Raw genomic sequence first — 16,289 nt, forward strand, 5'->3', positions numbered from 1 at the left:
TATCAACCCCGGACCATCGACAAATCCAAACGACAGTCCAGCGCGCATACAGCACCACTAGGCAGGCAGTGCATTAATATTGAAACTGGAAGAGAATAGGGTTCTTCATCAACTCAACTCCGACATTGAGTTAAAGTAAGAGATCAACGTTTCAGCTTAAAAAAACAAACTTGTATCAACATTCTTTAGATTCTCAAGGAGAATTGTAACTTCCGTTGACTTTTTTTCTTAATGACATAGTTAGTTCCCTTTCCTCCTACTGACGTAATGTGATTAGGTGTGTGACTCTAATTGTCATGGCAACCCAATCCAGCTATCAGACAAAAAAACAACAACAAACCAGGACGTCTTTCATTGATCGCGTTCATATGTACAAATTATGAGAATTAGTCAAGACTTAGCATCATTGTGACTTTGACATTAAGACTTGAGTCAATACATGACTTTGTTGACCTACCAGCTTGTCATGATGACTTTCAAGCACCCAGAATCTATCTCACAAAATACTTTAAAATACCTAAATTTTAATTTCTTTGAATTCACACTGTTTCGTGACTTTTTAACTGCCGTAACTCTGCTGATCGGAATAAGTAGAGGGATTTTTGATATGCAAACTGTTACAGCACCCCTACGATGAAAGTCAAGGATCAGATTATAAGGATGATATATCATTTGTGTTATATAATTAAGTTATCTAGCAACCTTACTAGTGTTAACTGAAACTAATACAATTAGCATGAGAAATGAATTATAGAAATCAGTGAACATCGATACTGACCATTGGGAAGACATAGCTCTAGACCGCACTAGATGGAGAGATACAATGACCAAGAAAGCTTTGGACAGCGAAGAAACATGGGCTTCAGCTCTAGAAGAAAAGCGTGCCATGCGAAAATAGCCAGCTCCTCTACCACCGAAGCGAAAGCCACCTTAACCTGCAATATTTGTGGACTGGAATTATTCTCCAAAATATGGCTCCACAGCCGAAGAAGGTCAACTAATTATAGAAGGCGCATTGATTGAGATTTTGCCAGTAGAACTCTATCTGCCATACAAAAGTACATGGTCATACTTTATAAGATAATCATCAAAGCTCATTGAAAAGTTAAAAAAAAAACTAGATGTAGTTTGAAATACCTAGAGTAACAGTGTAGAATGCGCTCAAATGATTGCCTTTATCCTTGGTAGTAAAAAATATATATAAATAGTATGTAGTGAAAATCTATAGCGTTGACCCCGTTAATAGCAAGTTTTGTAATTTTACCCTAAGATATATCCTTGACCTTTCCGATACTAGTATAATTGACTCTTCCAGAAAGAATGGTGCAGCTCAGGTCGGGCGCGTTGGATGACAAAACGTCTGCTGCGTCTTGTATCGAAGTATGATGTCATCATGAAATGTGCAGAATAATGAAAACTGTTGATGAAATTAAAAGCTTGGATCGAGATTCAGTTTGTGTGGAACGAAACAAATCACTTAAAACATCGGCATTCCTCAGCATCTATTGGTTGATGTTGTAACGCCTGGTATTTAGCTAAGTGCGGCTATACTGGACACTTATTAGTCCAGATTTTGTGTGACTGGTGTTAAAAGTAGGCTACCTTTACGTATCCTTTAGTGTGTTGGACCGTTGGGACACCACATAAGATCTGTTGACTATCTTTCTCCATTCTTCTCTATTTTTGTTGTTGTCTGAATCTTCTTCTTTTCCCTGAAGGATTTTTTTTTTTTTGCTGAGGACCTTGTGATATGGCCATAGAGTTTATTTTATGATTTTTTGACAGTAGTTAGCAGGTCATCGATTGTTGCGGTAAATTAATTAGTTCAGATCTTGTATCATATATACCTAATTATACACTTTCAGTGAGCTAAAATGTAGAAATAGTATGACTATGATTCTAAGTGTGTCCTCACGAAAATTGAAATCCAGTTGTTGTTTTTTTGGTCACCTCACTACTAGATGCATCGTCGAGGATTAAAATGTCCAGAAATTGCATCTTAATAATACTTTGTGATCTTAACAGGAATAATCATCATCAAACTCCAATTTAGTGAGGGCTTCAAAGGCCCAAATCTTCTCTTGCAATAGCTCTGGATTAAAACCTTATTGCTTTACTCGTATGGGCAGCGGTTTAGAGCCTTCAGATTGAAGAAACGCTTGAGCGCTTATCTCTAAGAGTGCTATTCCAGCAGTAGTTGTAAACCTCGGCTGACACATCCCTTACACCAGACAAGCTTGCAGAGGCGGGCCAAGAGGAGTCAGAATCGCCAGCAGAATTCGCTCTTTACGGAGCTTCCCTTTTCCAAGTTACCAGAGGACATCTCATGGATGACGTCTGCCATTGTCCACCTCACCTTTCCAGGAATAGAAATCTAGATGGAGGATAGCTTGATGCAGCCTTGCAGGAGACTAACACCCTTCACGCTGTCATTGACAATTATCTTGTAACGTATCGCCTTCACCTATCTTTTAGTCTGTTGGACCGTCGGGGCATCACACAAGATCCGTTAATCGTCTTAATCCTGTGGTAAACTCTCTTTCCATTTATTTTATGTTGTCGTTCCATCGCTTTCTCTGTCTGCCTCTTATTGTTTTTCCTGGTACTGTTCTTTGAAGGCAGGTCTTCGCGAGCCCTTAGGACCTTTGTAATATGGATAAGCATAACAACGCTTTACTTAAAATTAACTCGGGGCTATGCTATTAAAAAGGCTCTTGTCGTGTCTTTTTTAGACGAATTTTATTAAAATTATTAAACTATTTGAAAGCATTTGTGAACAGATGGACTCAAAGATTAGCTTGCAGCATATAAATCCTCTACACAATGTCTAGACTCTAGACACTTTCAAAGATTGTCTGTTTTTGTTTTTTTTATGGAAGCTGTACCTTAGCAGCGACATACTTTGTTTATGAATGTTTCTAGATGATGTTATTTATTTCTAGGTTAGAGCTTATTTTAGAAACAGAACTGTTTATCAATGTAATCATTGTAAATTACTTTCATTGTCAAATATTCTTGTTTATTAAGATTTCGTTTTGTTATTTATTTATTTGTTACAAATCTGTATGTTTTTTTTAAATTAAAGAATGGCGTTCCTATCAAAGCAAAACATGTCATAAATAGCATGCAGCGTAAAAAAATCTGGCAAGAAGAATACACTCTGATGATGAAATATATGCCAGACAAGCTGAAAGAAAAAAACTTTTTTTTTATATATATTATATATGTGTATTGTAAACAAAGGAGTAAATTTATTGAAAAGGAAAAGTGAAATGTATGTATATATATATAATATATATATATATAATAAGGCAAAAAAAAAAGGCATTGCAGAAAAAATAAGTGTTTTAAAAAGTATGCTTGCAATATAGCACTTCGAAACTTTATCACGATTGTTCCAATTCTGGAGTAGGTATGAGTTTGAATATTCCAATATCTGTTTCCGAAAGAAAAAAAAACAATTAAAACTAAAAAAATGTTCGTTAAAAATAAGTTTTTTTAAAGGAAATAACTCTAGACTTACAACAATACATCTCAATAATGTAAAAATTATTTCCCTTTTTCGATATCAAACACAAAAAAAAACAGTAAATAATTAACTAATTGGTATTTTTTAAATTTAATTGATGTATCGTCTACGCCTATTATAATACTGCAAAGTTTCAACTTTATCCGAGAATTTATGCGGGAGAAATAACGGTTTCAAACTTTTTTCCAGACAGACCGGCAGACAGACAGAGTCACTTGATATAAGCTTTGTAAAAAACTAAAGAAAAAAATTCCAAATTGCACCCAATGGACGAAACAAATTTAGAACGGTTGAGATCTGCTGTAAACAAAGGAATACAATTATTGAAAAGGAACTGTGAAATTGCCGGCTTATAAAACTAAATGAAGATTTTTATTATTAACATAATGATTAATAAGTAGATAATTACATCAGAGAAAAATGGAAAGTTCCATTGAGGTTAAATTGAGGTGAAGCTACTTTTAAAGTGGTACTCAGGTAGCTGCTTAGTCCATATTCAAATACGGTTTTACATTTATAACTAGCCGGATAAAACCCGCAGCCCGCGTGCCTTGGTTTGTGTATCACTGATCTAGCGCCGTGTTCCCTTACATAGCTAATTTAAAAAACCGTGAAAATGGGTTTACCCGATATGTTAAAAATGTTTCGTTCTTCAATAGAGATAAATTTAAGTATTTTTATTATTTTGTTTTTAGGACCTTCTTGTTGTGGAAGAGACATTTATCCTACACTAAAGTCTCGGGCGTGATATAAGGACCATTCATGCCACGTTTTATTAAAATTGATCAAACGGTTTTGATTTCTATTCGGAACATATAAACATACATGCATATAGACATACATACTCCTTACATTGTGGTTGGTGTAACTTGTTAAAACTTGGATTCAGCATATGGTAATCACAATAAGCGTTTTATTCATTTTAAAAAAGTCAGTTACCTCCCTTGAACTTTTTCTCCGAAAATGTTCCCAGATGTCTGGTAATAATCTCTACCCTACGATTTGTTTAGACCTATACTACTCCTCAAGTAAACATTAATGGCCAGCCACTAGAAATAGTTGATCATTTCCGCTATCTTGTCTCCATCATATCCAACAACACTCTACTGGATAAAGACATTAACAACAGGATAGCCAAGGCAATGGGCACCATGTCACGGTTGCAGTAAAGAGTCTGGGACAACATATTGCTGACTAACAATACTAAAGCCTTAATCTACCGGACCTGTGTGTTGAGCACCTTGCTATACGGAAGTGAAACTTGGTCAACTTACTGATGGTAGGAAAAAAAGCTGAATGTCTTCCACCACCGATGCCTAAGGCGGATCTTTAAAATAAGGTGGCAAGATAAGATAACCAATGAGGAAGTGCTACGAAGAGCAGGGTGCCAGGACATCCACCAAAACAGACGCCTTGGCTGGCTTGGCCACGTTCGTAGACTTCCACAAGACATTCTGTATGGCGATCTAATAGAAGGCAGGAGAGCCGCTGGTCGCCCACTTTTACGATATGCAAACGCGACATGAAGCTCTTCAAAATCGACACTAGCAGCTGGGAAAAAGTAGCACTGGATAGATCCACATGGAGAGAGATCATAAAGGAAGGGTCTCGGATTGCAGATGCCATACACAACAGAAGCAGAAAGAAGGGTGAAAATGCAACGGCGCATGGTGATTACATATGCCTAACTTGCAACCGCAGCTGTGTATCAAGGATTGGCCTCTTCAGTCACACAAGAACTTGCAAAGGGAAAAGATGATCTCTCGACACGTAAAATGCCACAGATCTATTGTGTATTGATTGGTGGAAAACGTGATTTTTTTTCTGGTTTGATAATTTTCTTTCTGTTCTTTGCTAGCGCATTTGGACATCCGACATGAACTACTTAGCTAGACATCTGTAATTCACTAGTTTACTCCCCACCCCCACCCCACCCCCCGAATATCAAACACTAAATGTCTTAATTTCTGAGGCAAATCAATATCAAACATATGTTCTAGAAAAGAATTGATCCGAAAAAAAAAAGTAACATGACCCAGCAGCCAGATTTTAGTTTTTAATTGAGCTTATAGTTTACTCTTTTTAACAACCTCTATGTTCCTAAATGTTATCAATATTGTAGAACAAGACAAAAATATAAACTAGATCAGTACGCAGCACACTAAAACTTACCATTAGATCAGTAGGGTCACATCCATAAGTGATATAACTGTACTTCATAGTAGATATATACACAGTATGTCGGGAGCCGTATCTGCACAATTTCAAAAGATTAATTGAATATGTACGTTTTAAATAGAGTCAAGTTAATTAAAGATTATATTATTCATTATAAAAATAAATAGAGTTTACTGATTAACATTTCATTTCTTAATTGGAATTCATATATCTAGATAGACTGTTATGTTTCCTAGGTTTATATTTTTAGAAACTTCTTTAATTTTGTTCAGCTTTATTTTGAAGTTAATTTTATTAGTTTATTTTTATTACTTCTAGTGTTTAGGGCATAATTTCTTGCACTAAAACTTTGGTTTGTTGGTTTGTTTTTTTCAGAGTCAAATCACGTTTGTGTCTATGCTTGATACATTATAGACTCATCGGCCAACCTGAATTTCGGCCAACCAAATTTCGGCCAACCTGAATTTCGATCAACCAAATTTCGGCCAATCTGAATTTCGGCCAATCTGAATTTCGGCCAACCTGAATTTTAAGCATAGATAACTTTTGTGTGAACACGTGTCAACATTACAATGGTTCTAATGACTACAGATAAATGTCGGCACATCCGTGTGGCTTATAGACAAACCGTTTAATGAGTCTTTACTGTATCCAGCATATATGCATGCAGCTCGCACCTCTTATGTTTTTTTCTTATGGCCTCCTTATTTGCATATGCATATTTCTTGGTTCATTTTGGCTATACTCTATGACTAAAGTATCCCTCTTTTTTTTTAAATACACATTTTGTTGCATGTCTTCACTTCTTAGTACATGTTTCTCTTTCTAACATCTACGTAATGCCAAGTAGAATTTACGTGAAATGAAACGAACAGTAAATGAAGTTAAGGACAGAAAGTGAAAAACGTTTTCAACGAATACACACATTCCCTCAAACCATTTACTGCCAATAATTATTATTATTTTTTTTTGCATATGTTTTTTAAAAATTATCTTTTTTTTTTCATTATTGACAATAATTATGAATAGTGTAAATAGTGTACATTGAACGTATATATTCTGTCGTTTTTTTTTTAAATTTCATCTTTATTATAAAAAAAAAGGTTTGCCCTTTTCTTTGATTGGTTGGAAGATCTCGACTTAAAGTGACTTAAAACGAATTTGAGTGATCATGCCTTAAAGTTTCTTATTTCTATGACACCTCAGTAAATGACAATCTTCAATGTCATTATATACTTAATCTTAAGGCGTTGTCTAAAAAGAATAAAAATAACAAAATAACATTTCTGAATTTAAACATAGAAGTTGTCAGACTTAAAACAAGAAATATGCTTCAAATGTGACACTTGTACAAAGCATAAGATGAGATTTAAAAGCTCAAATAAATTAATGAAATACACATGCAGCAGAATCATGCGAATAAACCGCAAGTGAAATTTTCAAGTACCACCAGCATTGATGAAAATTCAAGATCTTTTTTTTTTACAAAGCTTTTATCAACTCACTCTGGTTGAATTCGGAACAGAATTAAGTAATAAATGACACTAATTTATTAACTAATTGGTTAATTTTTTTATTCATTCGTGTGTTGTCATCAACTAGAATAATTTTGCAAACTTTTAACTAGATCCGAGAACAGAGTGGGTTGATAAAAGCTTTGTAAGAAATACTGTTCAATATATTCTGACGATGCTTAATAGGCTGTTGAAAAAAAAATTCTCTTAATAATTGATAACTACCAAACAATCTTGTAACAAAATAAAAATATAAAACGTCACGTAATGATGTATGCAGTCTTGGCTTGTATTCAGAGACTTTTATATCAAAATTGAAACTTTCTAAATACTTTGCCTTTAAATAACATGTATTTTAATGTAAATAATATACAATAGTATGTTGTAAAGGACTTGTAGGTCTAAGTTTAGTGATATGCTTGATTAGTTTAAAATCCTAAGGATGGAAAGGTATTAAACTATGAGAACATGATACTATTGAGAACATGTTACTATTAACTTGTATTATCAACAATTTTAGACTTATACGAATATCTACATTTGTTCTCTCTTCAAAGCACAAAGAAGGCGTGTAGTTAAAGTGTTGGATAATATTTGAAACCTTATAGTACTTTAATTAATTTTTTAAAATATCTTAATCAAAGGTCCCCCTCTTGGCATGACTTAACGTGTTTAGTTTACATAGGGCTGATGGTCTTGAAGGTCTTGAAGTTGAAAATTTGAGATCCTTTCATCTTCATAAACGTTTTTATTAGATGCAGTTGCTCAATAGAAGCAATATAGATTATTATTCCCAGATTTTTTTTTCATTTTAAAGAAAGATGAAATGATTAAGAAAAGTGAAAATTTGCTTTCTTAATCCTGATTATGCTTTTTCTTTCTTTTGCAGATTATTGCCGTCATTTCCGTCTTCTTCATCGTCATCTCTATATTATCATTCTGCCTAAAGACCCACCCAGAGATGCGGGTGCCGGTCCTGAGAAACGAAACGTCTCAGACCGGGAATGGGAGCTACACCTGGCGCCTGCAGAAGCTCAAGACGGAGCCTCACGAGGCGTTCTTTTACATCGAGTGCGCCAGCAACGCTTGGTTTACCTTTGAGATCATCATCCGCTTCGCGGTGGCGCCCAACAAGCTCCGGTTCCTGAGGGCGCCCGTGAACGTGATAGACATTGTCGCCACGCTCAGCTTCTACCTGGACTTCTTCCTGACCGAGATCGAGCAGGAGAGCGAGATCCTGGAGTTCTTCTCCATCATCAGGATCATGAGGCTGTGCAAGCTGACGCGGCACTCGGCGGGGCTTAAGATTCTCATACACACATTTAAGGCCAGCGCCAAGGAGCTGATTCTTCTCATTTTCTTCCTAGTTCTAGGGATTGTCATCTTCGCCGCGCTCATCTACTACGCGGAGAGGATTCAGTACAACCCGGATAACGACTTCGAAAGCATCCCTGTGGGCCTGTGGTGGGCCATCGTAACCATGACCACCGTGGGCTACGGCGACATGGTTCCCAAGACTTACGTGGGCATGTTCGTCGGCGCCCTCTGCGCCCTGGCCGGCGTGCTATGCATAGCCTTGCCGGTGCCGGTCATTGTGTCCAACTTTGCGCTCTTCTACTCCCACACGCAAGCCAGATCCAAGCTGCCCAAGAAGAGGCGACGAGTTCTTCCCGTGGAGGCGCCCCGACCGAAAGGCACGAAGGCGCCGGGCATGGCAGGTGGCGGCGGCGGCGTAGGAGGACCTCAAAATAGGAGGATGAACGCCATTAAACATAATCATCCGGGTGCGTTGGATGTTAAAATGAACCGTATAGGTAATTGCACGCCTAGAAATTTTTGTTCTCAAGCAGGTTTTTCTTTTTTGCATACTTTTTCTTGTCTGTTTATATTTTTTATCCACTAAATGTCTTACAAATTTTAATTCCCCAGTCCATTACTGCTTGAAATATTTCTGGACCTATTCTTATACTTACGAACGTGCAACATCCCGGCCGCAATATATTTATATTTATATATGTTTAGTATTTTCACTATCTGTTTAATTCGTGTCGTCTGCTCGGAATTTTTCTTCCCAATTTTCTTGTTACGTAAATGTTGATTCGTTGTAACATTAGCGTGTGCTTTGATGTCAGCGTTACGGGCCTTGATTTGTTCCATTTTTTTTTTCTGTTGTGTTTGACGTTTCCGCCAAAAAAAACAACAAACAAACAAACCGGAAACACGTCACATAGAGTATATGTATTGTTCTAGAAGATGTTTCTTCTATGTGTCGATAGCGACGCAACTCTATGTTGTATATGTATATTTGTATGTGTTTTTTTTACATTTAAAACTATTCATGCGGGGTCTTATATTTGTTTAAATGTGTGTTTAAACAAGCACAAACGTTGTGTGTTTAAATTGGCAGGCACATGTGTTCAATGTTCTAACTGAAAAGCACACGTACTAATGTGTTCATTTTTAAAGGTGTTCTCTTGTCTTAGCACCAAAGTGCCGAGCTTACATTACGGTGTGCTGTAGATTTGTCATGTCGTAAACTTGGACTAATGAATGCGATAACGTTTTTAAATTGTAATCTAGAAAACCTCGTCTACTTCCTTGTTTCTATTCCTACATACATCTGTTTGTCAAAATTAATCCAATTAATAATTAGTATCCATCAAATACCAAAATCCGATTGTCTGTATTTATGTTGTTGTGGACATGGTCATCATACTAATATTTTTATTTTACAGCTGAATGGACCGAAAGCCACGGAAACCATTATTCCATACCATTTACATTACAATATGTTGTATAATTTAGGATAACAAAGTTTTATATATTTCAGTGTAGAGGAGAGCAGTATTTGGATCTACATTTCCAAGAATCCAAGATGTTTTTTTTAAATTGGCCACTTCCTGTTTTATAAGGCTGTGTTTTTTTCTACAGTTTTTGTGATGTTTATTTTACAAGATGTCAGACCAAAGCACACAACAGAAGGTGTTGATGTATATTGTTTTATATATATATATATATATATATATATATATATATATATATATATATATATATATATATATATATATATATATATAATTGTTAAATTGCTCTTAATGTCACGTGATCTCGATGTGCTAGTTGCCTAATTATAGAAGGTCATGACCCATTCGTCAGAGTCTTAAATTTGACTCTCAATACTTTGTAAATGTGTTAAGCCTTGCACTGCTGTAAATGCCCTTTAATCTGGGAAGTCAACGCACTGGAGGCGTACGCTGTCAATGTCTCTTATTCCGGGAAGTCGCCGCAACGCACTGCTGCCGTGCACGTGAATGCCCCTTGTCAGTGTTCTTCTGTCATCAAATGTCATATTGCTGTCACTGTCACGATGAGTCACAACTGCCTCACTCTAAACACTGTCACTCATCCTTAACGTCACTGTTTCAATCAGTTACCAGCGACTAGTTTCACTACAAAAATGTTCTACTTCTAGCTTTGTTTTTGTGTGTCGCCATCCCACTGCCATATGTTCTCATTCCCAGGTAATCGCACACTAGAGCGTCGTCTTTCTCTTTCAAAGTAATGTTGGATGCTGCACATTTCGATTCAGTGAATGTGTCCTGTCCTGGCTATCTCACCTACTTCACCTAGAGAGATCATTGTCCCCCCAGTACTCCATTCATTTTTTGTTCATTATCTCTCTCTCTCTCTCTTTGTTTTCACGTAACCTATTTTCATTGATTTCTCTATTTTCTCTCTTCAACTATTTCTCTCTCTGTCTCACTCTCATTCTCTTTCACTCTATTCATTTCTTTCTCTGACTCTCTCTTTCAACCTCACTCTTTTTCATTCTCGCTTACTCTCTTTTTTTTCTTTCTTTCTTTTTTTTCTTCTCTCTTTCTTTTTCTCTTTCTTTTCTATTTTTCTTTCTTTCTTTTTCTCTTTCTCACGCTCTTTCCATCGCTCTTACTCACTCTTGCACTATTTGTTTCTTTTTTTTTTTTTACTCTCTTTTACTATCACATTCTGTCTCTTTTTCTCTTACTTTTTTCTCTCTCTCTAATTTATCTCTTACTTCTCTCGCTTTCTACCTTACTCTCTTTATCTCGTACTTTTTTTTCTTCCTCTACTCTTTCTCTTTCTCTCTCCCCTCTTGTTTTATATTATAGGTGTAGCCTAACACAGCCTATATTTGTACGATACTTTGCGGTTTGATACGACACTTGTGTCTTTTTAAACATTGTCTAGTCTTATTTGTATCGATCGATGAAAACCATAATTTCTTTAAAAATGAATCACAATTGAATCATCGTATTTGCAAAGAAAATTGTATGTGTAGCTTTCCGCGAAGTGCTTCTGTTATTTGTAGTTTTCCAACAAAAAGCCGATAAACATTCAGATCTGCCTTTTAGATCTACTATTGATCGACTCGCAAATATCGCTTTTATTTTTATTTTTTGATATAAGAGGTCGAGATAGATTTAGAACTATATTTGTATGCCAGTGACTATTGAAGTAAATTAAGCATTTGAAGTTCTTGTTTTGGTTAAAATTCGGCTTATTGTTATTGCTGACAATGCCTTTTTTTTAAATCGAGAGTAGGATTTAATAATAATAATAATCTCAGGACATTTTCATGACTTTTTCTTATATTTTATAATTTCAGGAGATATCCAGGAACCCTTTAATAATAAGTTAAAATGGCTTAATTTAATAATTTACACCTAGAATTCGCATCGCGCGGGGCCTATGAAAGTGCGAGGCCCACTGCGGCCGCATAGGTTGCAGTGGCCTAAGACCGGCCCTGTAGATCTACATATTTCCGCGAAGTGCTTCTGATATTTGCTAGATATCTACATATTTCCGCGAAGTGCTTTTGTTATTTGCTATAGATTTACATATTTCCTGGTTCTCTCTGATCTTATTGACAAACCAAACATTTTTTTTTCTTATCTGTTGTCTTCACACCGCTAGGACAGCCCAGTGAGTAACTGACTCTATGTGAGGTCACTTCCGGAAAGAGTGGTGCCAAAATAACGTCTGCTGTACCATTACTCATAACTCTTCCTGCATTTTTTTATATTTTTGTACAAAATGGGAACAAATGTATTTCCCAATATTTTATAAGTAACAAAATACAAATGGCCCCATGATTTTTCTGGAAAAAAAAGGAAACTTTGAAGTCAACAATATTAACGACAATTTTACAGTCTAATTAGCATAATGATTATGATTATTTGGAACATCGGGACTCTTAAAATACTATAGAATTACATATTAATTGAATAAGTCTCTTATAATTTAAAATTAGAAAGCAGAAATCAATTGTGATCAACCCACGATCCTCGAATCATATCCGACCCTAGACCCAGTGCTATCCGGACCCTCGCTCGATTCTGCTCATCGTGTGTGCAAAGTCTGGGTTTCATTACAAAGCTTCTATCAACTCACTCTGTCTGGTAAAAATCGTGTACACGTCATTTCTCCCACTTCCAATTCTGGGATCTCTGGGATCAAGTTGAAACAATGATCCTCATTGTCGATGACAACACTTGAATGAATAAAAAAAAAAACAACGAATTAGTAAAATAATAAGTTTTAATAAATTAATTTTGCTTTATATAGAGACATGGCCTACTAAGCTAAAGGGAGATAAGCCTTGTGTATGAATTAGGTCGTTCGCTTAAAATTTGTAAACTTACAATAATACCACATACATTACCCATTGTTTTAGCTCCTCCTCCCCCCCCCCCCAACTGGTCCTCAAAAGTGATTGGACGATAGTGTAGTGAGCATGATATAAGCAGGAACTTTTCGCTTAACAAAACAATGAAATAAGATATTTCCAATCGTTCAATTCATTGCTGTCAGTCTCGATCAATGAAACATGAATTACACGATTGATTCAAAATAAGCAGTTTCACCTCAATAAAAGCTGAATTTCGCTCAGTACCAGTTTCGATCACGATAAGCATGGTTTTGTACAATGTATACTGTTCATGGCTCACCACTGACCTACAATAGGATCATTAATTATGGTTTATAAAACAAAATTTTATTCAGACATGAAACGATTTCTGAGGTATAAAAGAAAACTCCGGTGCAAAAAAAAAAAAAAGGATACTTAGTAAGTCATATTTTGGTCATTTTTTAACATTTTATTTTATAGTTTTTAGCTAAATGCATAATTAAGTGGCGTCTATTGTTTAAGGACCCATACGATTGGAGCAACAGAAGAAGGTGATACTATAATCTGTCTAAAAAAAACATTTTTTTAGATTAATCCAATAACTTAAGATAGCTGAAAGTACATTCTCACTACCCTTACAGCCTTACAGTACCTCATCAAGTACACACATTTTGGTTATGGCTTAAGTTCTGTTGACGGTCCATGCCATACAATAGGCACTCCAATATAAAATGGGCTTTATTAAAATAAATAAATAGTTTTCTTTAATATATAAGCTAAAATTTCACATGATTCACATTTGTGTAAATAAAATTATATTTATGATTTTTTTATAAGAACCCCCCCCCCCCGAAAAAAAACGATTTTACAACATGTGACATTATCTTGGCACCTCCTCTTCTGGGTTTATTTATTTCATTGTTGTGTTTTTTTATATGTACTTCCTTTAATTGATTTGTATTTCTCGTCTCATTATCTTTCACTAATATGTTCAGTTTGGCTATTAACAACTATTCTCAGTGACCAGTGCTAAAAAAAAAGCTAGATCTATGTTATTGTCCACTCCTTGTCTAATAACTAACTTTATAACAGTGTAACCATTTTCTCTTTTTGTTCCTGGTATTCTATGTACAGTATATGTGCTAACTGTTTTGCTCTGTGTACAAGCAGCCTTTATATTGGCTTCACTGTTGTAGACCTGTAATGTCTGTCCCTTTTTGGATATAGAGCCGGCCAGTGCTGGAGCAAGGCGATGGATTCATTTGCGTTCTTGTACACTTGGAAAATGGGTTTGGGTTTTTTTCCCTATGTATTGGGGGTTATTCTGTTATTGTCTCTTTGTGGGTCGTGGGTAAAATATTGGTATGCAATGTTCGCTCAAGATTTTTTAAAAAAACCAACTCATTAGAGTAATGGCTATGGAGATAAAGGTCTACGATCTTTACAATTTTATTTTACAGTTCTGACTTATTTGTTAGAGGCAAAAGACATCAACTGAGGAAAAAAACAAAGTGAAAAAAAACTATATTTCTCAAAAGCGTTAATCACGTTCATACTATCACGTGATATAGTATAGAGTAAAACAAAAATTGCCAGGTTTTATGGTATACCAGATTTAATTGTTTTTGGTGTAGAATAATTTACCATATATTAGAAAAGGATAAAAGATGTTTCATCATCATTACTCATCATCATCGATATTAGAGGCATATATGTTTGTGAGACATAGAGCATTTAACATTCTAAAATAGGATATCCTTTATAACCTAGTACAGCGGTTCTCAGCCTTTTATGCTCGCAGACCCCTTTTTACACTCCCCCATTCTGCCGCGACCCCCCTCCCCACACACACAGACATACAGCAATAAAAGAGTAGACAATAACAATTCGCATTTTCGATGGTCTAAGGGGACCCCTGGCAAATCGTCAATCGACCCCCCAAGGGGGTCGCGAGACACAGGTTGAGAACCCCTGACCTAGTATCTAGAGGAAAAAAAACAGTCATTTAATTGCGATTGTAAATCTATTCTCAATGTCAGTAACGGGCTCTGTTCATCCCACAAGATGTGAACTCTCTGAAAGCAGCTTCTTCATGGTCCTAATGCTGTTTGTTGGTAGAGCGTGTGTCATTTATACATATTAATTGTCATCTACATACGTATTGCAATTTTCTCAAGTATTTATCATTTTAAGCCGTTTATTCATTAGTGTTTATATGGCTTAAGTGTTAGTGAATTAGAGAGAGTCATTAGCTGTTTATCTATAAGTAATTTCTTTTGTTCATGTTGATTTGTTCTGTTTGTTTGACACGACTAATGTCTGTTTCAAGGCCCAGACATAGCCTGTGTATACGAATCTGTACATTCTGTTAAGACATAAAACTCGTTAGGGATAAAACGTCTAATAAGTTAACGCTAAACCCGAAATAACATTGGCCTATTAAGGGTATATGATGTCTAGTGCTGTTTGCACCACTCGCATCAACCGCAATACCCTTGCTACGCCACTGCGAAATACTGAATCAAATTCGAATTCACCATAAGAATGAATAGAAAAAAAGAGTCTCTAGTTCGACACAGAACAACAAGGTGATAGATTTTGTTTCAATGCAACCAATATAATTACCCATTGCTACAAATAGGTATATGGGTATAATAATAATAATAATAATGAAGAGCTGAAAGTTTTAACATGTTTTATAATTTTTATGGATAAACGGATAGACCGTTTTTAAAAAGAATACTGTGTAAAGAAATCAGTATTTTTTTTAAAACGTGCAATGCACCTCGAGGTACGAAACAGCTGCATCTAGATACAGTACCAGATAGTATTGAATGAGTGTTTTTTTTTAAATATCAATTTAGTTTCAATTAATTATATTAATTGGCCTACTCAATACATAGATCTGTATCCTGCTCCCACTTGCAATGTACTCTGACAACGCTGAGGGCTCCATATACAAGAGTCGAGATTCTAGTTTAGCCTACCTAACAATAAATAAAACATAAATTATAGAAAGACATATTTCAAAAGCTTGTGCAATAAATTCTCCTAGAATATTGTTGTTATGGCTTCGTGGGACATGCCAGATTTTTCAGGCTTCTACATTCCTAAGGATTCAGTGAAATACGAAGCATTAACCTGTCGTACACTTCTGATGTGGGATTTCTCTCGGAAATACGCCCCCCAAAAAATTGCTGTATATGTCATTGTCAACATTATGGAGTGAAAAAAAAACGTGCAGACCAAGTATCTAACTATTAGTACCGAGTGTGTGGCTTATATAAATAGTCTGAAACAATCGGATATAGGACATTACAAAGAGTCAAAGAGATCTAGTGGAAAACTAATTACAAAGTTACAAAAGCACGCTAGTTGTTGTTTTTTTTTCATCTAAATA

General features: G+C 35.6%; 1 protein-coding gene across 19 annotated transcripts in view; it reads left to right on the top strand.

Annotated features, from left to right (window-relative positions):
• The window catches only part of LOC106072560 (potassium voltage-gated channel protein Shaw-like), a 230,377-nt gene that overhangs the window by 190,751 nt on the left and 23,337 nt on the right, over nt 1–16,289 (top strand). For 14 of the 19 annotated variants that reach the window (XM_056015397.1, XM_056015396.1, XM_056015395.1 and 11 more), the window contains one exon: nt 8,111–9,035. In XM_056015397.1, coding sequence (XP_055871372.1) covers nt 8,111–9,035 — 925 coding nt within the window. The remainder of the gene's footprint in view (nt 1–8,110; nt 9,036–16,289) is intronic. The other 5 variants (XM_056015405.1, XM_056015413.1, XM_056015406.1 and 2 more) reach the window with 1 other exon arrangement.

This window comes from Biomphalaria glabrata, chromosome 17 (assembly GCF_947242115.1).
Source record: "Biomphalaria glabrata chromosome 17, xgBioGlab47.1, whole genome shotgun sequence".
NCBI classification, from domain to species: Eukaryota; Metazoa; Mollusca; class Gastropoda; family Planorbidae; genus Biomphalaria; species Biomphalaria glabrata.